The sequence below is a fragment of the Nycticebus coucang genome, chromosome 17, assembly GCF_027406575.1.
Source record: "Nycticebus coucang isolate mNycCou1 chromosome 17, mNycCou1.pri, whole genome shotgun sequence".
Lineage (NCBI taxonomy): Eukaryota > Metazoa > Chordata > Mammalia > Primates > Lorisidae > Nycticebus > Nycticebus coucang.
Window position 1 is genome coordinate 50,075,081 of NC_069796.1, and position 25,108 is coordinate 50,100,188.

At 42.4% G+C, this 25,108-nt stretch overlaps 2 protein-coding genes across 2 annotated transcripts in view; one reads left to right on the forward strand and one right to left on the reverse strand.

Moving 5' to 3' along the window:
• Positions 1-241: 241 nt before the first annotated feature.
• Positions 242-1,682, reverse strand: TIGD6 (tigger transposable element derived 6). The gene has a single exon (XM_053565977.1). The coding sequence runs from the start codon at positions 1,554-1,556 to the stop codon at positions 414-416; it is 1,143 nt and encodes a 380-aa protein (XP_053421952.1). The 5' UTR covers positions 1,557-1,682; the 3' UTR covers positions 242-413.
• A 1,298-nt stretch (positions 1,683-2,980) lies between these two features.
• Positions 2,981-25,108, forward strand: part of HMGXB3 (HMG-box containing 3) — a 68,674-nt gene continuing 46,546 nt past the window's right edge. Inside the window, exons 1-6 of the mRNA XM_053565971.1 lie at positions 2,981-3,478; positions 7,152-7,290; positions 8,262-8,436; positions 14,481-14,978; positions 16,910-17,008; positions 22,980-23,111. Of these exons, the coding sequence (XP_053421946.1) occupies positions 7,154-7,290; positions 8,262-8,436; positions 14,481-14,978; positions 16,910-17,008; positions 22,980-23,111 (1,041 nt within the window). The 5' untranslated portion in view covers positions 2,981-3,478; positions 7,152-7,153. The remainder of the gene's footprint in view (positions 3,479-7,151; positions 7,291-8,261; positions 8,437-14,480; positions 14,979-16,909; positions 17,009-22,979; positions 23,112-25,108) is intronic.

Here is a 25,108-nt window from a genome sequence, read left to right on the forward strand (position 1 = left end):
GCCTGGGCCCGCCAAACAACAATGGCAGCTGCAACCAAAAAATAGCCGGGCATTGTGGCAGGTGCCTGTAGTCCCAGCTACTTGGGAGATGGAGGCAGGAGAATCGCTTGAGCCCAGGAGTTGGAGGTTGCTGTGAGCTGTGATGTCATAGCACTCTACCCAGGGCGACAGCTTTAGGCTCTGTCACAAAAAAAAAAAAGAAAGAAAAAGGAAAAAAGAGAAAGAGACCATTGAAATACATATTAGTCAAATTCCACTCAAGAAGTTTTCTAGTTATTTCAAGTTTCCTACTTATTATGGAATGTTGTCATAATAATATTGCTTTACTTAAATTAGTTCAATGTCCTATCTAAAGTAATATTTATTCTTGTAAACTACATTTCCTAAAGTAAAAATGGAAGTTAATTCCTGCATCATTTTGTTTGGAGGAAAACTGCAATTTTGGAATCAATAAGAGTTTGTGTCACTCTTTTCATTAAATATTCATCTATGCTATTTAGCTGTCCAAAAATGGCATCAAGAACACCTATACAAGTGGAAAGAAACTGTCTAAGTTTCTGCACACTTGAGATGGCTTCTTTGATGGTGATTTTTGACTGTTCTGTTAAAGAAACTTCCCCTACATCTTCACTTCCAGATTCACCAGCATTTTCACCAGCCACCATATCCTGGGTGACCTCTGTGTCCATGAGCTCCAGGGAGATAATGAGCTCATAATTTACAGTGACAAAGTCCTGGAAATTTACTTCATTTGGGACACAGGTAGCAACGGCCACCGTGTGCCACAACTTTTTGATGGCAATGTCTGGTTCACTGCCTGCTGCTTCATTAGAATCTGTAAATTCCATAGGGATGATGCCTGCCTTCTGCCAACATTTCACCACTGTCGACTCTTTGACTGACCACCATGCTGTAGCAATCATGTCAATGGCCTGCTTGATGTCCACCTTTTCTCGATCTTCACTGCTTTTGAGCTTGAGGAGGAACTGTTTTAGAAGGTGGCTCCTGTACAGCACTTTTATGGTGTGAATTATGCCAAGATTCAGCGGCTGCATGACAGTGGTAAAATTTGAGGGCAGATACCCCACCTGGATCCTTTCTAAGCTTGGAAGTGTATCATGAGAGGGGCAGTTGCCAATGAGCAGGAGGATCCATCGTTCTGCTCGTTTCATGCTGGCATATACTTGCATCAGCCACTCATTAAACAGATCCCTTGTCATCCCCATCCACTGATTGGCTAAGTAATCACAAGGGAGGGAACAAATGTTGTTGAGGCAGTGTGGGCTGGCTGACCTACCAACCATCAACGTTTTCATTTTTTCAGTCCCTGAAGCATTGCAACAAAAGAGTGCTGTCAACCTCTGCTTTACTTTTTTGCCCCCTCTACAGTGGTCCCCTTTAGCAGCAAGTGTGTGCTGGGGAAGCAATTGGAAAAACACTCCTGTCTCATCAGCATTAAAGATATCATTGGGGTTGTAGTCAGCAATCAGTTTTTTTTTTTTTTTTTTGTAGAGACAGAGTCTCACTTCATGGCCCTCGGTAGAGTGCCGTGGCATCACACAGCTCACAGCAACCTCCAACTCCTGGGCTTAAGCGATTCTCTTGCCTCAGCCTCCCGAGTAGCTGGGACTGGAGAAACTAATAGGAAATTATGTCTACCTTCCTAAGAGGTAACCCTGTATTTGCAGATAAAATCAGGCTAGCCTAGGAAGCCATATACAGTTTGTATGTTATTTGAGTGCAACAGGAAGCTACTGAAGGAATTTAAGGAAGGAGAAAGAGATGAATGCTGTGTAAAGAACTGAAAGGTATCACATAAAAAGGAGTCTAGAGAATAGATAAGGGTGGCTTGGATTTGAGGAGATGGTAAGAATAGTTAGTTTGTAGCTATGTTTTTGAAAGCCTTGCTGATGGATTGGATGCCAGGTGTAGGAAGAAGGAAAACCTCTAGAATTCTAGTTTAAGCCCGGAGCAATCCAGTGGATGGTTATGCCATTTACTGAGATAGGAAGATCTACTGTGAAAGCATGGTTTGTTAAGCACTTTACATGCTTAATACAGCAGTGCTTCGATTCAAATCCAGGGAGGCTCACAACAAAGTTCTATATAGCTTGTTCTGAGAACCCATATTGAGAGAACATGTGGAAAAAGGAAGAAAGAGCCAAACCAAAGTCTTAGTTCAAGCTAGTAAGTTTTAATTTTACTGGAAGTGAATGAGACACTGAAGGGCTTTAAGCAGCAAGTGACCTATAAGACTTAACGTGCAAAAAGATCAGTCTGGCTGCTTTGTGGAGAATAAACCAATAAACCTCTTGAAGGCCAAGCGTGCAGGTGGACAGAACTACATTTATTCAGACAGGAGATGATGGTGGCTAGGTGGAGGTTGTGGGAGCTAGATGGAGAGATGTAGGCAGATTGTAAGTATATTTGTAACATAGTGGGGGTAGAATAGGTACTTGTACCAATGTGGATAATCTGTGACAGTCACTCAGGTCGAGTCACTTCAAGAACTCACTACCATTACTATCCGTGGGTTAGTGACAAAGACGGATTGAGGGTAGAACTAGAATGAGGAGGGGGACTAGACGCAGCACTAAGTTTGAGCCCTATCATGAATACGCGGGTACCAACTGACAGCTGAGGTCGGGCCTCGAACGCCGAGGCGAGGAAACGGCGTTGCCGTAGGCTCCCCAGCGCCGGACGTGACTCTGAGAGGTGAGGCGGGGCCTTGACCTCTCTCGCTCGGCACAGCCCCGCTCCTGTTACCTGAACGCCCACAGCAGTGCCCAGGAGCTGAGCGGCCAGAGCGTCCCACCGCAGGCAACCACGGCTTCCTTCTCCGTCCCGGACCCCTGGCCGGAAGCAGTCCGTTCGCTTTAGCAGCCCCACTCCAACATAAGCAGTTTAGGGCCCACTAAGGCTGGACCGTTGCGCTTGCGCGAGGGGTCGCACGCAGTCACGCGCCGCCGGGCGCTTCCGGTGCGCCGCGAGGGCCGCTGGGACGGGTCTCCCTGGCGATCCGCGGTGTGCTGCTGCTGCTGCTGCTGCTGCTACTGCTGCCGCCGCCGCTCCGGAGCTGGTGCTGCGGTGACGCCAGTCTTCCTCCTGTCTTCCTCGAGCTCCCCGGGGTTTGATCCCCGGGGCCCTCGGCAGGCATTTGGGAGGAGCCCGCGGAACAAGCCTGCGTTCTTACACTTGCTCTTCACGACCCCGTATCGCGACTCCGGGGACGAGGAGCGAGAGGGGCTGTCGCGACTCCGCACCGTGTGTCGCCGGGCGGGGCCGCGGGGCCGGGGCTCCTCCAGTCCCCGGGATGCGCGCGAGAGCCCTCGCCTCCACTTCCTTGTTGCCGCTGTCACGACTGGAGCCGCTTCTCGCCGACAGCGGGGAGCGCAGGTGCACCCGCCAGCCCTCTGGTCGAGCCCCAGGACCGGGCGCCTCCGGGAATGTGAGCCGCGCGGCTGGCACGCTCCTCTGGGTAAGTCCCGCCCTCGAGGGCCATGCCATGCCGCTGACCCTCTGGGCGACCTCAAGTTGGGTGCTGCGGCACTCTAAGTTTCTGTTACCTCTTCCACAAAGTAGGACCAGTGAGCTTTAGTGCCCTTCCGCTGCCCGTGTAGGGTATCCGAGACCCCGATAGGGAGAAGAACTAGCCAGAGGCAAACCGTAGCCCATGCCTGAGCCCTCAAAAGCCATCACACGAGGTTCTGAGAAGGACCTGATAGAGGGTACAAAGTGTCTCGCTTATTTCAAGTACTGCCTTTACCTCTGTTTTAAAGATAAGAAAACAGATGTAGAGAGGGTAAGAAGATTGCTTAAGGTCATAGGGCTCCCTGTCCTTCAGAGCCCTTGGTTTTCTTTCCTCCCTTCATCTCTCCCTCCCTCACTCGCCATTGTTGGCTTGAAAGAGCCCTTAGTGTTTTTTTGAGACAGAGCCTCAAGCTGTTGCCCTGGGTAGAGTGCCGTAGCATCACAGCTCACAGCAACCTCCAGCTCCTGGGCTCAAGCGATTTTCCTGCCTACGCCTCCCAAGTAGCTGGGACTACAGGCATCCGCCATAACGCCTGGCTATTTTTTTGGTTGCAGCCGTCATTGTTGTTTGGCGGCCAGGGCTGAATTCGAACCTGCCTGCTCAGGTGTTCAGCTAAGAAGCTCTTGAGCCACAGGCGCCGAGCCTGAGTCCTTAGTTTTAACCTTATGCACCTATTGTCTTTCTTTTCTTTGTATTGCTGTACTGAGGTCTAGGATCTGAAAACAAATTTGGACCAGGCTTAGAATAGGATAGTAAACTGAACAAACTCCAGGTTAGCCTTTTCCTGGCCCCACCCAAGGTGGTTCTGTAGACTTTGTTTCCTAACTTGTTTTGCTCTGGGTGCTAAAACTCTTGTGTGCCATTCTTTACAGATGCTCTCCTGCAGTTATTGTTTTTCTCCACAAGTCTCTCAAGGGCCAAGAAGTCAATTAAGGGCAAATGAGCATAGTCCCCATATAGCCTTAATTTGGGCTCCAGCTTCCCTTATCCTGTACTATCCTATTGCTCACCCAGCCAAATTGCAGACTCTTCCTGTGTTGCACTATTACAGATAGAATGTAGGTGTTTGTTTTTTCATTTTCTTTTTAAATCGGAAGGAAATCATTTAGAGATGACACAGAATGAGAAAGAACATTAAGAATAATGTATGCTTTTCCTGGGGTTTATCATTAAAATTGTACATGAAATACTGTGTGTGTACATTTTTTAGGGGAAAGTTCTTACCTTTCACAACATGGTCAAAAGAATTCATGACTCTCAAAAGGTCAGAAGTCATTAGGTTTATTCTCTTCATCTCATAGTAGAAACAGCTGAAATTATTTTCTGAGTTTTTTTTTTTTGTTTGTTTGTTTTTTAAATTTTTTTGTAGAGACAGAGTCTCACTTTATGGCCCTCGGTAGAATGCTATGGCATCACACAGCTCACAGCAACCTCCAACTCCTGGGCTTAAGCGATTCTCTTGCCTCAGCCTCCCGAGTAGCTGGGACTACAGGTGCCCGCCACAACGCCCAGCTATGTGCAGCTGAAATTATTATGTGGAATAAACTCGTCTGAGATCATGTTTAGAGTTTAGATGTGGATCCGGGTCTTACCACTTATGGAGTATGTTCTAAATAAGACATGAGTAGGCTTTGTACTACGCCCACCATTCCTGCATTTACTATCAGAACTCCCTTTCCCAGTATTGTAAATTCCCTTCTGACAGATTTTCAGGATAAACTGTGTTGTTTCCTTTTCATAAAATTCAAGTGGTTTCTGAGAAACTGTCCCTCCACAGATTCATTTTTCTTTTCTGAGATAGTTTTGCTCTGTTCCAGCTACTAGAGTGCAGTGGGTCATCATAGCTCAAACACCTGGGTTCAAGGGGTCCTTTTGCCTCAGCCTCCTGAGTAGCTGGGACTATAGACACATACCACAACAGCCAGCTAAGTTTTCTATTTTTAGTAGTGACAGGGTCATGCTCTTGCTCAGGCTGGTCTCAAACTCCTGACCTCAAGTGACCCTCCTCCCTTGGCCTCCCAGAGTGCTAGGATTTCAGGCATGAACCACCACTCCTGACCAAAGATTGAGTCTTCTGGTAAAATTCCAACTCAGAACTTGGCCACAAATAAACTAGCCCTTCTTGAAGTAGTCATTAAGTTTTTTTATGCTTACCTTTTCATAGACATAAAAGCTGTTAGTTGGGCGCCTGTAGCTCAGTGGTTACAGCACCGGCCCTGTGCTCCAGGGGTGGTAAGTTGGAACCCCGCCATGGCCTGCTAAACAACAACAAAAAACTGTTAGTAGATTCTCTGTTTTATAGACCAGCACTGGAGAGTTAGTATCAGTCTGTGAGATTACTATTTAGACCTATGCAATTAGCTACATATAGCTATTTAAATCAATTACATTAAAACAAAGCTAATTCAATTCTTCAGTCACCCCAGCCATATTTCAAGCCGTATGTGGCTGGTGGCTACTGTATTGGACAGCACAGATGTAGAACATTTTTGTTCACAGAGTTTACCGAACAGTTCTGGTTTAGTGTGTTGCACATAGTGATGGGTAGCAGCGTGGCATAATGAAAAAAGGCCCAGAGTTGGTCTTTTTTATGATCATAGCTCACCTGTAATCTCAAACTCCTGGGCTCAAGCAATCCTCCTTCCTCAGCCTCCTGAGTAACTGGGACTACAGGTGTACACCACCATGCTTGGTTAATTTTTAAATTTTTTGTAGAGACAGGGTCTTGCTCTTGGTCAGGCTGGTCTCCTGAACCTCAAGCGATCATCTGGTCTGGGACTCTGAAAGTGCTAGAATTAAAGGGCACGAACCTGTCCCAGAATTGGAGTTTTGAATTAAAAACTATCTTTCAAGTCTCCCTTTGGGCCTGGTGGCCTTGGACAGGTTGTTAAGCATCTCAGCCACAGATAGTCGCCTTTAGTATAAAATGAACCCTTTTATTTGTATATCACTTGACTACTCTCAAATAAAACTGTGTCTATTATGTTCTTTGAGTCTTACTGTTATAAATCATGTATGGACCATTATAAATCTAGGGGAAAGTGTGTGAGATGTCTTTTTTTTAATACACAAGAGAGAGAAAACTGAACCTAAAGCAGGTAAAAGACCTTCCCCAAATTTCTCAAGCCAGCATAATGTAATCTCTTACGTTTAGACACTTACTACATGTTTGAAGGATTTGATGAAGCTGTTTGCTTAAGGTGATGACTATTTGAAAGAGGGAACAAAACTTCTTTCTCCTAGCCAAGTGTTTTTACCTGTTTCTATTTGGAATTGTAATATGGGACTGATAAATCTTTTGAGTTGAAGAATTACCATATCCCATGAATGAATGTAAGTGAAAAGGCTGCCCAACCCAGAGCCCCCAAATTTGCCTGGTCAGGAGAATCACCTGAGGCATTTGTTAAGCTTATACATTTCCATGCTCCCTGGAGATTCTGATTCAGAAAGGCTGAAGAGGAGCCCTGGAATCTGTGTGTTTAACTAGTAACCCAGGTGCTTATTAGTATCTGTTGAATTTGGTAAATGGCTAAGTTAAGGCCCTGGCAGAGGTAGGGATCAGGATGCTGTTGCCCCTTTTAGGGTAGATTCTTGAAACTTTGATTTTTCTCTCCTCTAGCCATGGATGCATCATTTGATGGTACTGAGGTAACTGTCGTGATGGAGGAAATTGAGGAAGCCTACTGTTATACCTCCCCTGGGCCACCCAAAAAGAAGAAAAAGTATAAAATACATGGAGAAAAGGCCAAGAAACCCAGGTTCGCCAACACATTTCGGTTGCTGCTGGCACTTACAAACCGAGCTGTTTGGAAAACTGTTGAGATCTTCACACAAGACTTTAAGAATTTTGAGGAAAGAGTGTAACTGTTTAAGTCTCAGAGTGAGATGGGGAGGAGCAAGGGGGGAGTGGGAAGTGGCCAGAGTTATGCCAGTATTTGCCAATCCTGTCCAGACTTTGCTTGTTTCCATGTTGTCACAGGAAATCACAACACATAGATGATAGAAGCTGTGTACAAAAGAGCTGGATTATTTTTATTATCCTATTGTTATTTAAGTGTTTAAAACAAGCCATTAAAAATTACAGAATTATTACAGAAAATAGCAGCAATGACATCTATACGGAATATCTAAATTATAGCTTGTAATCTCCCTCTTGAATGTGATCACTTTGAACTTCTTGCTGAAACTACCAGCATTGGTCACTTCTGTTTGCTCTCCTCTCAGCCTTGGGGAGTTGCTGTTGATCAGTTAGATGATCAAAGGCTGGGTAGGTGAATAAAGAGTGTGAATAATAACCATTTGGGTATGAGCCCCCCTGAGTAAGTGTTCCCCGAGAGTGAAATGAGAGGACACTTGTATTTCTTTTTTTTTTTTCCCAGCACAGCGCCCAGCGCTAGAGACTGAGGACACTTGTATTTTTATTTGCTAATATTGAGTTTAAAACCAATCATTCCACCAGAAAAGGGATCTGTGGGAAAGTAAACCAGGTGAGCCTTTGCTTCCAGGTCCCTGAAGGGAAAACAGCCACTTGCTGTCTTTACCGTTCATTTTGCTTTCCCAAACACCATCTGGGGATATTTTTAAAATTTCTTTGCTTGAATTTCAGTTCCTAGTTAGATAAACGCTTTGCAATAAGGTGGGTTTTGTCTCAACCTTTTGACTATACAAATCCTAACATTATAGTACTTGTGGAATAAGAGAAAGCCTGAAGAAGTCATTGCTTCCTCAGGTCTGCTTACCTTCTGTACTATTACGACATCTACCTGAAAGTGCAGCAGGAGCTCCCCCACCTCCCTCAGTCTGAAATCAATAAGAAGATTAGTGAGAGTTGGAGGCTTCTCAGCGTGGCCGAGAGAAGTTACTACTTGGAGAAAGCCAAACTAGAGAAAGAAGGTTTGGATCCTGTAAGTAATTTTTTTTTTCCAGCTAATTTTTCTATTGGGTCGATGGTGGGGGCCTTGGAGAGACCAACCCCCCTGTTCTCTTATTTCCTTTTCTTATCTTGGGAAAACTTATCATTTTTTCTTTCTTGAATCTGGCCCTGCCTTTTTCCATTTTGATGATGACTTGCACTCTCTTGTCCTCATTGAGCTGACATTCTTTTGAATTCTCTGCAATAAGCCTTAGTTTCTTTTTCTAAATTTTATCCTAAATATTCTGAATTTCTTATCCTTGTGGGTAATTAATAGTACCTTTAATAGAGTAACTTTAATACAGTAATTTATATAGGCATTTCTCGTATACCATGTGTTTTCATATCACAAATTGAATGTAATTAATTTGTTTTTTGTACTGACTATTGGTCATAATCGGGAATTAGGTTTGCATGTTTAGAGATAGATGCAGCTGCTTGTGTAATATAGTACCATATTGTGTTGTTACTGCTGGCAGTTGTGAACTATGGGAGAAGCAGAAATGCAAGGTTAAAGCCAAAGATGATGGAGGAGACCAGGGCTTTGAGTGGTTGAATTAAAGAAGTTGCAAGGGAGCTTTTAGATTTATGTTTGTCAGCTGTTTTGTCATTTTATTTCAGAACAGCAAAATATAATTATTCTGGCAGGGAAAAATAATCTTTTTTTTTTTTTTTTTTTAATTTTGGTTTCTACTGGCTTTCAATCGTCTTAGTTTGAGGTTTGTTTGTTTTTTAATTTTTTTTAAAATTTTCTTTTTTTTTTTCTTTTCTTCCTTTAGTGATTCTCTTGCCCTTAGCCTCCCAAGTGCTGGAATTACAGGCGCCTGCCACGATACCCAGCTTTTTTTGGTAGAGACAGGGTCTCACTCTAGCTCATTCTGGCTCAGGATGGTCTCAAATCTCTGAACTCAGGCAATCCACCTGCCTTGGCCTCCCAGAGTGTTAGGGTTACAGGCATGAGCCACCACACCCCGCCAGGAAAAATAATCTTGCTATTACAAGATGAAACTTTTTAACCTTCATTGCCTTTTCAATTGAAACAATTGTCTCTAATTTCTCCTGTCCTCCTTCCTCATGAGGTAGCGTCACACTCTGTAGCACTGGGTAGAGTACCATACATCATCATAGCTTGCAGCAATCTTAGCCTCTTGGGCTCAAGGATCCATTTGTCTTAGCCTTCCAAGTAGCTGGGACTACAGGCTCCTGCTACAATGCCCACCTAGTTTTTTTTTTTGTTTTTTTTTTTTACTTTTTAGTAGAGATGGGGTCTTGCTCTTGTTCAGGCTCGTCTCAAACTCCTACCCAAAAGCCATTCACCTGCTTTGGCCTCCCAGAGCGCTAGGATTACAGGTGGGAGCCACCACACCTAGCCTCTAACTTCTTTTTTGATAACATACAGCAAAGATCCTCAGGAATAGCCAACAAGTACAGGCAGAGGCAGTCCCTGGGTTACGAAGGAAATGTGTTCTGTAGGTTTGTCTGTTTTGAGACAGCGCCCCAAGCTGTCACCCTGGGTAGAGTGCCATGGCATCACAGCTCACAGCAACCTCCAACTCCTGGGCTCAAGCAATTCTCCTGCTTCCGCCTCCCAAGTAGCTGGGACTACAGGCGCCTGCCCCAACACCTGGCTATTTTTTGGTTGCAGCTGTCATTGTTGTTTGGCAGGCAGGGCTGGATTGGAACCCACAAGCTCAGGTATATGTGGCTGGTGCCTTAGCCGCTTGAGCCACAGGTGCCAAGCCGGTTTGTTATTTATTTATTTTTTAATTTATTGATTTTTATTTATTTATTTATTTTTGTAGTTTTTTGGCTGGGGCTGGGTTTGAACCCGCCACCTCTGGCATATGGGACTGGCGCCCTACTCCTTGAGCCACAGGTGCTGCCCTATTTTTTTTTTTTAATACAGAGTTTCACTCTGTTGCCTCAGGCTATAGTGCTTTGGTGTCAGCCTAGTTCTTAGCAACCTCAAAACTCATGGGTTAAGCGATCTTCCTGCCTCAGCCTCCTGAGTAGCTGGGACTATAGGTGCCCATGACAACACCTGGCTAATTTTTCTGTTTTTAGTAGAGATGGGGTCTTGCTCTTGCTCAGACTGATCTCAAACTCCTGAGCTCAAAGGATCCTTCCTCCTTAGCCTCTCAGAATGCTAGGATTTCAGGCATGAACCACCACACCTGGCTTGAAGATTTGTTCTTAAGTTGAATTTGTATGTATATTGAAGCAGGTACATTTACCTATTACTTATTACCTGTAATAACCTCTGTTCGTAAGTGCCTGTTGTACACCAGTTGAATGTTTATAACTTACGTACTGCCTGTGCTGTTATAGCAAAACAGATTGTGTTTTTCCTTATTGGAGCCTGCCACTACCATTTGGATTATTTGGTGATTATTGACTTGGCATTACACTTTCTTTCTTTCTTTTTTTTTTTTTTTTTTTGTAGAGACAGAGTCTCACTTTACTGCCCTCGGTAGAGTGCCGTGGCCTCACACAGCTCACAGCAACCTCCAACTCCTGGGCTTAAGCGATTCTCTTGCCTCAGCCTCCCGAGTAGCTGGGACTACAGGCGCCCGCCACAACGCCCGGCCATTTTTTTGTTGCAGTTTGGCTGGGGCCGGGTTTGAACCCGTCACCCTCGGTATATGGGGCTGGCGCCTTACCGACTGAGCCACAGGCGCTGCCCGGCATTACACTTTCTAGAAGAGCTTTCTGTTACTTACAGTCTTGAAGATACTCTATTCCTTCCACTAGATGATTTGTTTATAAACACTGAGTCTGGGAAATAATCCCTGTGGGGGAGGGAAGAGGAGTCTATGGAAAGGATACCTATTCTCTTTGGTTTCCCCATTATAAAATCAGAAAGCTTTTTGTCCATGATAAAGAAAATTTTACCTAATCTTAGAGTGATTTGGTTTTTATTTTATTATTATCATTTATTTATTTTTGAGAGAGAGTCTCACTTTGTTGCCTTTGGTAGAGTGCCATTGTATCAGAGCTCACAGCAACCTCAAACTCTTGGGCTCAAGCGATTCTCTTGCCTCAGCCTCCCGAGTAGCTGGGACTACAGATGCCTACTACAATGCCCGACTATTTTTTAGAGATGAAGTCTCTCTCTGACTCAGGCTGGTCTTGAACCCATGAGCTCAGGCAGTCCACCTGCCTCAGCCTCCTAAGTGCTAGGTTACAGGTGTGAGCCACTGCACCTGGCCTGATTTGGTTTTTAAATTACTTGTCAAGACTTAACATGTTCAAATCAAATGCAATGATTTTTCCTTATCCATATGCTTTTTTTTTTTTTTTTTTTTTTTGAGACAGTGTCACTTTGTCACTCTTGGTAGAGTGCCATGGCATCATAGCTCACAGCAACCTTAAACTCTTACAGCTCAAATGATCCTCTTGCTTCAGCCTCCCGAGTAGCTAGGACTGCGGGTGCCCACCATAATTCCCAGCTATTTTTAGAGATAGGGTCTCGCTCTAGCTCAGACTGGTCTCAAACTCATCACCTTAGGTGATCCGCCCACCTCAGCCTGTCAAAGTCCTGGGATTACAGACATGAGCCACTGTGCCCAGCCATATGCTTATTTGTATTTACTGCTGTCTATACCACTGCCACCAAGAGCACAAATAGATTAACTTTGATACTAACTAGCTAAGTGACTTTGGAATAATCATTTAACTTTTGAGTCTGACTTTCCTCATCTGAAAGTACAAATAATATCTACTCATAATATTTAAAATTGATAATGTAAATCACCTCACTGAGTTCTTGGCACATACTGACTTGTTCAGTAGATGCCACCCTTTAGAAGATTAAATGTCCAGTGACTATATAATAAAAGTGGCATTTATTGAGTATCTGTAACACACCAAGACTGGGCAAAGCTTTATTTGACCTTTCTCAGATTCCTTGCTGTGAAGGTGAGTACCTCAAGAGCTTGTCAAAGTCCTTATGGCAGGTTGTCTTCTTGGCAGCCCTTCAGGTCTCCTGCCAAATATAAGAACCATGGTTCCAGTGTTAATGCCTTCCAATCTGTAAAATGAATGTCATCCGGACAATCCTGCTTCCTGTGTGCTTGGATTCATTAAGTCCAGGCCATCCTAAGTGTATTTACCACCATTTAGTCTTGTTCTCCTAACCTGTCTACTTCAGAGGGTGATTTGACAATGTCATTTCCTCATTACCTTTCCAGTAGGGCTCCATAAAAGTTTCAGTCTGTGTGCTTTTGTGTTTCACCTGAGTACTGCTTTTAACTTTTCATTTCTGAGTGCTTCCTTTGTGCCTTAAGTAGTCTAATCGACTTCTTCCTTTTGACTTATTTAAGGATCCTTTTGTAATTGACTTTAGTGTTCCTTTTAAAAGATGCTTCTGAAATGTTTTTTTATCCATTTAATTCTAGTTTTCACTTAACCATTCACTTTGAACTTTTCTGTTTTTCTTATTAGATGACTTTCAGTTTAAATTGAAAAAATAAAAAATGATTTTTCTTGATTTCTGTTAACCATACAAGAGTTGTGGTTCATCCTTTATTCTTTGTTTTTTTTTTTGTTTGTTTGTTTTTGTTTTTTGAGACAGAGCCTCAAGCTGTCACCCTGGGTAGAGTGCTGTGACATCACAGCTCACAGCAACCTCCAACTCCTGGGCTCAAGCTATTCTCCTGCCTCCGCCTCCCAAGTAGCTGGGATTACACGTGCCTGCCACACGCCCAGCTAATTTTTTGGTTTCAGCCATCGTTGTTTGGCAGGCCCTGGCTGGATTTGAACCCGCCAGCTCAGGTGTATATGGCTGGTGCCTTAGCCGCTTGAGCCACAGGTGCCGAGACTTCATCCTTTATTCTTTTTTTTTTTTTAGATGGAGTCTTACTATGTTGCCCTTGGTAGAGTGCTCTGGTGTCACAGCTTATAGCAACCTCAAACTCTTGGGCTTTATCGTTGTTTAGTTGGCCTGGGCTGGGTTCAAACCCACCAGCCTCCATGTATATGGCTGGCACCCTACCCACTGAGTTATGGGTGCTGCCCTGCTTCATCCTTTATTCTTAGAAGACCTGGCCTGGAGTCCAGGCCCAGCTTTAATTTTTATTAATTTTGTGTTTTGGGAAAATTTACCTCTGAGTTTCATTCTCAATTTCCTCATTTGTTAAATAGGAATAATAATAATACCTAATTTAATATTTTTAAAGTGAAATTATATAATAGGTTTGAAAGCATTTTCTAAACCTGAGGATAGGTCAGTGTTAATAAATGTGTTCATATTCCTTTTTTTTTCTTGTAATATATTCAGGACCTTATCAGGTACACCCTTTTGGATATACTTTCTTTTTACAAAGCCTTCTCATAAAGTGTTCTTAATTTTGTGATCTGTTCAATCTTCTTCTTTGTAAGTCTGGAAGAAAGCAGTGAGGTCAGAATCCTTACTTGCTGCCTTGAGTTCCAACTTAGCCTGTTGAGTTGTATTTTTTATGGTTTGGGTTTTTTTTTTTAAAAAAAAAAAAAAAAGCATACTGAATCTCATGCTGCTTTGGGATCATAAAGTATCAAAGCTGAAAAGGAACTCATAAATTGCCAGATTCAGCTTCCTTATTTTATGCAGTAGATGAGCCCTACAGAAGGGAAAGGATTTGCTCAAAACTATGCCACACCTTGGATTCCAGCATCTAGTTTCACATGCCAAAATCAGTGCCCTTTCCAGAGTTCATGTTATCGATGTGGTTGAGCAAGTAAGCTACATTGGGTAACGTGATTGAAGTGAGGATGACATTGCTGTTGACAGAGGATGATCCTATCTTTTTTTTTTTTTTTTCTTCTTCAGTTATTGGCTGGGACTGGGTTTGAACCCACCACCTTTGGTATATAGGGCCAGTGCCCTACTCATTGAGCCACAGGTGCTGCCATGGATGACCCTATCTTGAGTTAGGTCAAGAGAGTTTTTCAGATCCCTTTTACAGAAAAAAAAACCAAACTGAACTAATGAGTATATTCATGTGGTCTTAGTCTATTTATCCCTGTTTGTCTCTCTCTCCCTGGCTTCCTCATCCTCAGAACTCTAAGCTCTCTGCACTGACTGCTGTGGTTCCGGACATTCCAGGTTTCCGAAAGATCCTACCCCGCTCAGATTACATCATCATCCCTAAGAGTAGCCTGCAGGAGGACCGGAGCTGCCCTCAGCTTGAGCTGTGTGTGGCTCAGAACCAGATGTCCCCCAAAGGACCTCCTCTTGTGTCCAGTGCTGCCCCGGAGACAGTACCCAGCCATGCAGGCGTGGCAGAGCAGTGCCTGGCTGTGGAGGCCCTGGCTGAGGAGGTGGGAGCCCTTACTCAGCAAGGTCCTGTACAGGAGATGGCCACCTCAGAAATCCTCAGCCAGGATGTGCTCCTAGAGGAGGCATCCCTAGAGGTAGGGGAGAGCCACCAACCTTACCAGACAAGCCTGGTGATTGAAGAGACCTTAGTGAACGGCTCACCGGACTTTCCCACTGGAAGCCTGGCTTTGCCTCACCCCCAGGTTGGGGAGAGTGTGTCCGTGGTAACAGTCATGAGGGTAAGTAGCCTTGGTATTGATGTCTTTTTTTTTTTTTTTAAGGCAAGCATGAAACAAAGTTTGTTGAAGAGGAGAAAGACAGGCTTACAGAATATGAAAGTTTACAAAGCAGGATACATTCACCAAAGATAGCAAATGGGCCTCCATTGCCAGGACAAGTAGGCAGATAGGCCCTGATGTCTTTATCTGAAGTTACGAAAAAGGCAGCACATACAGTGGGTTCTGGAGCAGTGGCATTAGTGGTCTGGTGTGGCCCTTCTAGTGGCATTGCAGTACTCCTGAACGTTTTTTGCCCTGGGGCTTACTCCAGAGTTCACTATAATTTCTCAGGCACTCTTACCAACTCCGCTTTGCCCAACTTAGCCAGAATTTTCTTCATGAGATGGTATGGTGCATAAGCTTCATTAGCAGGAGAACTGGAAGTGGTGTTTGGATTATCCATGAGTCAAAGCCAGGATCTGTCAGGCTTATTAGTGTCAGGATTGTACATTCCATGAAGACTGTTTCAGCAAACATTGGTACCTTGAACTGGTTAGGAAAATTTTCGAAATGTCTTTATAAGCACAGATGGGGTAGGAAGAAAGACATTGTCTTCCAGGCCAGGTTGGTAACTAATATCTAAGAAAGAGGAGGCAAGTCTCTCTCCAGTGACCCTTTAAGTATCATGCTTAGTTGAGGAAAAAGCAACAGTTTTAGCGATCCTACAACCTGGTTCCCTGGAAGTTGGAGAAACTGCTGCCATGACCTAGTGTATAACCTCTTTTCTACTACTCTGGGTAGGATAGCATCCTTAGAGAGATGGAAGTCTTTCTGGTCAGGTAAAAAGGACCAGCATGCTGTAGACCCTGTGACTTGGGCAGAAGAGAGAAGATGTAAATCCTTTTTATTATTTGTTGCCTCAGTGCTATTTGTAATAATGAAGTGTGCCACTGGCCTGGCTAAGGCAGATTAATAGGGTGCTACGAACATTTGACAGGGTCAGACTTGGATTCTCTCACCAACTACTTATGGATCTTGAGAGTCCTAAGTCTCTTTAAACCTCTGTTTTCTTTTTCTTTCTTTTTTTTTGAGGCAGAATCTCACTTTCTTGTCCTTGGTAGAGTGCCATGGCATCATAGCTCACAGCAACCTCAAACTCTTGGGCTCAAGTGATTCTCTTGCCTCAGCCTCTTGAGTAGCTGGGAATATAGGTGCCTACCACAATGCCTGGCTATTTTTAGAGGCAAGGTCTCACTCTTACTCAGGCTGGTCTCAAACCTGTGAGTTCAGGTAATCCACCCACATTGGCCTCCCAGAGTGCTGAGATTACAGGCGTGAGTCACTGTGCCTGGCCTAAACATCTGTTTTCTTATCTATAGTATGAGGATGGCACATTTCCCCGTGGTAAGTTTTCTCTATCTTTTTTTCATTAAATTTTTTTTAATTTTTAATTTTTTTTTTTTTTTTAAGATAGGGGTCTCACTCTGTTTTCCAGGCTGAAGTGCAGTGGTGTGATTATAGCTTACTGCAGCCTCAAACTCTTGGGCTCAAGATAGCCTCCTGCCTCAGCCTCCTGCATAGCTGGGATTGTAGGTGCATGTGCTACTATGCCTGGCTAATTCTTTTTTAATTTTAGAGATAGGATCTCACTGTGTTGCCTAGGCCAGTCTTGAACTTCTGGCCTCAAGCCATCCTCCTACCTTAGCCTCTCAAGTAGCTGGATTTACAGGTGTGAGCCTCTGCTCAGCTTTTCTGTGTTCTTAATTTTTTTATTTTGAGATCATTGCAGATTTCTTTTTTTTTTTTTTTTGCAGATTATTTCTTTTGATAAGCACATTGGATAAGTATATTGTCTGTGGTTATTGGACTTGATCTCATTTTCTGTTATTATGCATGGCTCTGAGTGTTCTGCAGTGTTTCATTGAAGCTGTTCTTCTCTTGGTTGCCCACAGGATTCCAGTGAGAGTAGCTCCTCTGCACCAGCCACACAATTCATCATGTTGCCTCTACCTGCCTACTCAGTTGTGGAGAACCCTACCTCCATCAAACTGGTCAGTACTGTATATGGGAAGTTGATGGCAGTTAGGGTTGCATAAGCATTCTCTTCTAAGTGATTTCCAGAAGTCTCAGAACCTCAGGACACTGGTACTGGCAAAGCTCTCAGGGATTACCTGGTCCATGTGTTCTTAAGTATGGGGTTCTATAGATAGAGTGTCACAGGATCTGTGAACTCCCCTCAAGTTATATATAACCTTTTCTCTGGGAGCACACTTTTCTGGAATAGGTTCCATGGCTTTTATCCAATTTTCAGAAGCATACACGAGTTAGAAAAATTGAGAAGTCACTCACTTAATTCAGTACTCATATTGTTGAATAGATTAGGGAAAAGGCCCAAAGAAGAGAAAGGACTTATTCAAAGCTGCTGGTTACAAAACAGGCCAGAATCAGGATTCTGGTTTCTTAATTCTCAGTACATGTTTTTCTATGAAATATTACAGCACTGGGGCTGAAATTTATTTCTGAATATTTCATATTTTTGGATACAATTGTAAATGGTATTTAAAAAAATTTTAACGCCTGATTGTTTACTGCTAGCATACATGTATATTAATAAAATCAATTTTTTTGTATGTTGAGCTTATATCCTGTACCTTTGCTAAACTCAATTTTTAGTTCTGGTAACTTTTTTTGTAGATGCTATTGAGTTTTCTACATACATAAGTAATCATGTCATCTATGAGTAAAGACAGTTTTATATCTTCCTTTCTGATCTGGATTCCTCATTCCTTTTTCTTACCTTATTAGATGGTCTAGTACATTCAGTACAAGACTGAATGGAAGTAGTAAGAGCAGACATCTTTGTCTTGTTCCTCATCTTAGGGGGAAAGGATTCAGTCTCTCACTATGAAGTATGATATTAGTTGTAGGTTTTTCAAACTTGCCCTTAATCAAATTTGGAAAGTTTCTTTCTATTCTTAATTTTTTGGAAGCTTTTATTAGGAATTGATGCTGGAGTTTGTCAAATGCTTTTTTCTGTCCAGATGACTGTATAGATTTTCTTTTCTTTTTTTTTTTTTTTTTTTTTTTTTTTTTGAGACAGTCTCACTTTGTCACGCCTGGTAGAATGCCGTGGCATCATAGCTCATAGCAACCTCAAACTCCTGAGCTCCAGTGATTCTCTTGCCTCAGCCTCCCAAGTAGCTAGGATTACAGGCACTTGCAACAACACCCGGCTATTTTTAGAGGTGGGGTCTCATTTTAGCTCAGGTTGACCTCGAACTCAGGAGCTTAGGTGATCTGCCCACCTGCTGGGATTATAGGTGTGAGCCACTGTGCTGGCCCTTAGATTTTCTTTTATTGTTGGTTAATGTAGTAAACCTCACTGTTTTTCAAATGTTAAACCAACACTGCATTCCTAGAATAAACCCCACTTGACAATGATACATTAATATTATCCCTCTTAATTACTGAATTTTATTTGCTAAAAGTTCAAAATTTCTTTTTTTTTTTTGGTTTTTTGGCCAGGGCTGGGTTTGAACTTGCCACCTCCGGCATATGGGACCGGCGCCCTACTCCTTGAGCCACAGGCGCCGCCCAGAGTTCAAAATTTCTTTATCTATGTGCATGAGATATATTTTTTTGTAATTTTCTTACTTAGTCTCTGGATTTCATATCAGGGTAATGCTTGCCTCATAATGAGTTGAGAAATGTTTTTCTCCTCTTCAGTTTTCTTTCTTAAATGTTTGGTAGAATTACCGGGACAGTCATTTTGTACCTGGTGTTTTATTTGTGGGAAGGTTTCTAAGTTAAAAACTGCAAATCCGATTTTTGTTTGTTTGTTTATTTGTTTGCTTTTAGAGACAAGGTCTCACTCTGTCATCTAGGCTGGAGTGCAGTGGCATGATCATAGCTCACTGCAGCCTTGAACTCTGAAGCTCAGGTGATCCTCCTGCCTCAGCCTCCCAAGTAGTTGGACTATAGGTATGCACCACCATACCTGGCTAATTGAAAAACAGTTTCTTTTTAAACTTTTTCCTTTTTTTTTTACTTTTTATGATTAATTTTTTCTAACTTTAGTAGATATGAGGTCTCACTCTTGGTCAGGCTAGTCTCACTCGGTATTCTCAAACTCCTGACCTCAAGAGGTGTTTCCACTTCAGCCTGTCAGAGTGCTAGGATTATGGATGTGAGCCCCTGCATCTGGTCTTTATAGGAGGATTTTTTTTTTTTTTTTTTTAGGCAGAGTCTTACTTTATCGCCCTAGGTGGAGTGCTGTGGCGTCACAGCTCACAGCAACCTCCAACTCCTGGGCTTAGGCAATTCTCTTGCCTCATCCCCCCCAAGTAGCTGGGACTACAGGTGTCCGCCACAACGCCCGGCTATTTTTTGTTGCAGTTTGGCTGGGGCCGGGTTCGAACCTGCCACCCTCAGTATATAGGGCCAGCACCCTACCCACTGAGCCACAGGTGCTGCCCTATAGGAGGATTTTTAAGAGCTTCTGTAGAAAGAGATTTAGGCAGTCCAGATTCTCACTGGGTCCCACCTTAGTTACTTTTGCTTCTAATAACAAGTTTTTTGGTGGTGTTTTTTAATCAGAGAACATAAATTACATTCAGAATCTTGCCTGTCCAGAATCTATGGGGAAGATTCTGAGTTAGGGGTGATTGGGTTACAATAATGCTATGGTATTGAGGTCAAGTTGAGTTTGGAATGTGTGTGTTGTGGACATGTGTATATATTCCTTAAGATAATGATTATTGATGACTGATTATTAGGCCCTGTACTAACTAAGGACTTTTACTTACATTTTTCCTTTTCATATTATCAACAACTCTATAAGCCAGGTTTTTTTTTTTTTTTTGGAGACAGAGCCTCAAGCTGTCGCCCTGGGTAGAGTGCTGTGGCATCACAGCTCATAGCAACCTCTAACTCCTGGGCTCAAGCGATTCTCCTGCCTCCACCTCCCAAGTAGCTGGGACCATAGGTGCCCACCACAATGCCCAGCTATTTTTTGGTTGTAGTTGTCATTGTTTGGCAGACCTGGGCTGGGTTTGAACCCACCAGCTCAGGTGTATATGGCTGGCACTTTAGCCGCTTGAGCCACAGGCGCCGAGCCTAAAAGCCAGGTTGTGTTGCTGTCCCTTTTTGCAGGTGAGGAAACTTTAATATTTTGTGGAGATAGTGTCTCACAGTGTTGTCTAGGCTGGTCTCCCACTCCTAACCTCAAGCAATGCTCCTGCTTCAGCCTCTCATTTCTATTAGTGCTGGAGTTACAGGTGTGAGCCACTGTGCCTAGATCTTTCTTTCTTTTTTATTTTTTTGAGACAGAGTCTCACTTTATTGCCCTCAGTAGAGTGCTGTGGCATCACAGCTCACAGCAACCTCCAACTCCTGGGCTTAGGCAATTCTCTTATCTGAGCATCCTGAGTAGCTAGGACTACAGGTAGCCGCCACAATGCCTGGCTATTTTTTTTGTTGTTGTTGCAGTTTGTCCGGGACCAGGTTCAGACCCACCACCCTAGGTATATGGGGTCGGTACCCCACCCACTGAGCCACAGGCACTGCCCCAGATCTTTCTTTCTTTTCTTTATTTTATTTTATTTTTTAGAGTCTTGCTCTGTCACTAGGCTGGAGTATAGTAGCTTGATCATAGTTCACTGTAACCTCTAACTCCTAGGCTGGTGTTCCTCCCATGTCAGCCTCCCAAAATACTGAAATTATAGGTGTTAGCCACTATGCCTAGCCAGACTACAGTATTTTAAAATAGGAACAGCTACTGCAACTTGAGTCATGGAGAATTTGCTTGTTTATACTGAGTGTGTGTTCTCTGAAGTATTATTCTTTCATGCCCTAGTAAGTGTCAGCTGAGCTTTTCTAGAACAGTATTTTCTGAGTAATACTTAGGATTGAAATGTCAGCCTTGAACATTAGCAGTTTTTTCTAAAATAGCCTATTATTTTCCAAGTTCATGGTAATTTATTTTTACAGAATTAACCTATCTGAAGTTTTTACATTGTTTTCTGGGGGTGTTCAGAATCAAGATTCTACAATGGGTCACAGTCTGAGAAAAGATCAGTGATATTTTTATATTCCAGTAATAGTAGTCTTTCACAAGTCTGTGGAATCTTGCGCAATTTACTAAGTGAATGTTTCCTCATTTCTTACCTCACTTATTTTTTTATTTTTATTTATTTTTTTAATTAAATCATAAACACATAGATCATGTATACATTAATGCATTTATGGAATACATTGTGTTGATCTCATATAGAATTAGGAATGCTTACATCACACTGGTTAATATATACCTCATCTTGTTTCCTTAATTATTGTGTTAAGACATTTATACTCTATACTAACAGATCTGACATGTACCCTTGCATTATGCACCATAGGTGTGATCCCACCATTCACCCTCCCTCTATCTGATCTCCCCCCTCCCTTACCTCACTTCTTATCAAGACACACATGTGAAATAGGGAGAAGTGAGGAGGAAACCCATGGTGCAAGAGTTAAGGTACCCCTAGGTCATCATTCATTGTGTTAGTGGCAAAGTTGGAACCCAAGGCCTGGTCTCTTTTCTTGGTACCACATCATTTTACACTCATCCTTGACTTGGTACCAGTACCGCTATCATAATCGCCTTTTCTTTAGGCTTCCTGGCAGAGGTAGCTAATGACAGTTTGGTGTTTCCTGAGGGAGGTTTTTGCTTTTTGGCCGGGGTAGGAAAACTGGGAATAATAGCTGAGTAAACATTCATAAGTGACAGAACAAATCTGACAGGGAAATGTTTTTTTCTAGCATTAATCTAAAAGTGGATGGCAGTGCTCATAGCTCAGTGGGTAGGGTGCCGGCCACATACACTGAGGCTGGCAGGTTCAAACCTAGCCCGGGTCATCTAAAAAAAAAAACAAAAAACAACCCAATAACAACTGCAACAACAACAACAAAAAAATAGCTAGGCTTGTGGCGGGTACCTGTAGTCCCAGCTACTCAGGAGGCTGAGGCAAGAGAATTGCTTAAGCTCAAGGTTGCTGTGAGCTGTATGCCACAGCACTCTACCCAGGGCGACAGCTTGAGACTGTGTCTCAAAAAAATAAATTAATAAATCTAAAAGTGGAGCATGGCTAATGGATGAGTAATTTCTGTTGGTAGCTAAAATGTAATAACCTATTTTAGTACATTTTGCTCAAAGGGAAATCAGCGGAGATGGTAAGAGCCAGTGACTGAGTATATTCATGTGCAAGTAACTTAATTTGTTGCACATCAAGGAATCTCTATTGGATTTTGCTCATTTTTTCAGTGAACGTGAATCTGTTTTTATATATCTAAATTATACATTCTGAGTTCTTTGGTTTTTGTTGTTGTTGTTTATTTGTTTTTAAGAGATGGGCTCTCTGTCAACCAGTGAAGTGGTACAATCATAGTTCATTACAGCCTCAGACTGGGCTCAGGTGATCCCGCTTTAGCTTCTCAAGTTGCTAGGATTACAAATGTGAGCCAGGGTGTCTGGCTCTGATTTTTAACAAGAATGAAGATGAAACAATTCTTTACGTGTTCAGAGCCAGAGGGAATACTGGATCAAAAATCAGAGATCTGTGTTCAAGGTCTAGCTGTGCCCTTGAGTGATGATTTGGGGCAAAGTATTTAACCACTCTGAGCCTCAGTAGTAGTAATAGATAGTTAATAGCCTTGCTGAGAGTATTAAATGAGATACTGAGCATTTAGCGCTGTGTGGTACCTCAGTTACTATCAACTACTTCATTGTTCTAGTACCTACCTGCATAATGTTGGGCAATTTTGACTCGGTATTTGAACCCAGATTCTCCATTGCTAAAAAAATGAATTATTATACCTTAGGACCTCTCCACCCTGACCTTTTATGATACATGTATAATGAATTGGCTGTCCTTCTATAAGCTGGTGTCTTCCTAACCATTGTTATGGTTGTAATGGCTATTAGAATCTGGGAGAAGATGAATTTAATTGTGACACTGATTTTGACATACTTTTTCTTTATAGACTACTACATACACCCGCCGGGGCCATGGGACATGTACCAGCCCAGGTTGCTCCTTTACATATGTCACCAGGCACAAACCACCTAAGTGCCCTACATGTGGTAACTTCCTAGGAGGAAAGTGGATCCCAAAGGTAAGGTCCACTGACCATTGCTGCTTTGGAAGCCCCACAAAGTAGGCTTCCTGTTGCCCTTATGAACAGGTGACTTTTATTTTTTTGTTTTTATTAAGTCATAACTCTGTACATTGATGTGTTAATGGGGGTTCAATGTGCTGATTTGATATGCAATGTGAAATGCTTACATTGAACTCATTAACACATGCATCACCATCATACTCTTTTCTTAAAAGATTCAAACTTAAGACATAACTATAGTTATGTTTTACCATTCATATGAATGTGTAGGTGATTATATATTGATTTCATAGTAGTATAGAGTACATTGAGTCTTTGTTGTGAAAGGATTTTTGATCATCTGGGTATATACCTAGTAGAGGAATTGCAGGATTGAACGGTAGGTCTACTTTTAATTCCATGAGTATTCTCCAAACTTCTTTCCCAAAAGGTTGTATTAGCTTACATTCCTACCAACAGTGTAGAAGTGTTGTTCCCTTCTCTCCGCATCCATGCCAACATCTGTAGTTTTTGGATTTTGTTTTGTGAGCTAATCTCACAGGAGTTAGATGATATCTCAAAGTGACTTTAATTTGCATTTCTCTGATTAAAGATGATGAGCATTTTTTCATGTGTTTATAGGCCCCGCATCTGTCGTCTTCAGAGAAGTTTCTGTTCAAGTCTCTTGCCCACAAAGAAATGGGGTTATTTGTTCTTTTCTTATCGATTAGTTTGAGTTCTCTGTGAATTCTAGATATCAGACCTTTGTCAGAAGCATAACCTGCAAAAATCTTCTCCCATTTTGTGGGAGAAGAAAAAAAAACCCTCCCAAAATAAGGTTGTCTTTTGCTTTATTTACTGTGCTCTTGGCTGTGCAAAGGCTTTTTAGTTTGATCAGATCCCAGTAATGTATTTTTGGTGTTGCTTCTATTGCCTGGGGGGGTTCCTCCTCATAAAATATTCTCCCAGGCCGATTTCTTCAAGTGTTTTCGCTACACTCTGTTCTACTTTTTTTTTTTTTTTTTTTTTTTTTTTTGCAGTTTTTTGCCGGGGCTGGGTTTGAACCCACCACCTCTGGTATATGGAGACAGTGCCCTACTCCTTTGAGCCACAGGCACTGCCCCTCTTCTAGTATTTTTATAGTTTCATGTCTTAAGTTTGAATCTTTTATCCAGTGAGAATCAATTTTTGTTACTGGTGAAAGGTGGGGGTCCAGTTTCAGTCTTCTACAAGTCTCCAAACAGTTCACCCTGTACAATTTGTTAAATAGGGTGTCTTTCCCCACTGAATGTTTTTGATAGGTTGTCAAAGATCAAATGATGATAAGTAGCTGGGTTCTTTTCTTGGTTCTGTATTCTGTTCCATAAATGTACCTCTCTGTTTTTGTGCCAGTACCATGCTGTTTTGTTCACTGTAGATTTCTAGTAAAGCCTGAGGTCTGGTAACGTGATACCTCCTGAGTGGTTTTTATTTCTGAGTAATGTATTGGTTATTTGAGATTTTTTTCTGATCCCATATAAAACAAAGCACTATTTTCTCAAGCTCTTCGAAGTATGACCATGGTGCTTTAATAGTGATTGCATTAAATCTGTAGATTGCTGTGGGTAGTATGGACATTTTAACAATGTTGATTCTTCCCAGCCACGAGCATGGTACGTTTTTCCATTTGTAAACATCTTCAGCTATTTCTTTTCTCAGAGTTTCCTAATTCTCTTTATAGAGATCTTTCATGTCCTTTGTTAGGTAAATTCCCAGATATTTCATCTTTTTTGGCACTACAAAAGGAATAGAGTCCTTGACTATATTTTCAGCTTGAGTGTTGTTGGCATATATAAAGCCTTACCAATTTGTAAGTATTGATTTTTGTATCCTGAGATGCTCTGTGTTCCTTGATTGCTTCTAAGAGTTTTGTGGTTGAGACCCTGGGATTTTTCCAGGGATAGGATCTTATCATCACCAAAGAGTGAGAGTTTGATCTCCTCTGATCCTATTTGAATACCCGTGATTGCCTTTTC

Bases quoted from the DNA above. Each gene is read 5' to 3' on its own strand.
- TIGD6 (XM_053565977.1), bottom strand. From the start codon at position 1,556: ATGCCACGGCACTCTACCGAGGGCCATGAAGTGAGACTCTGTCTCTAC.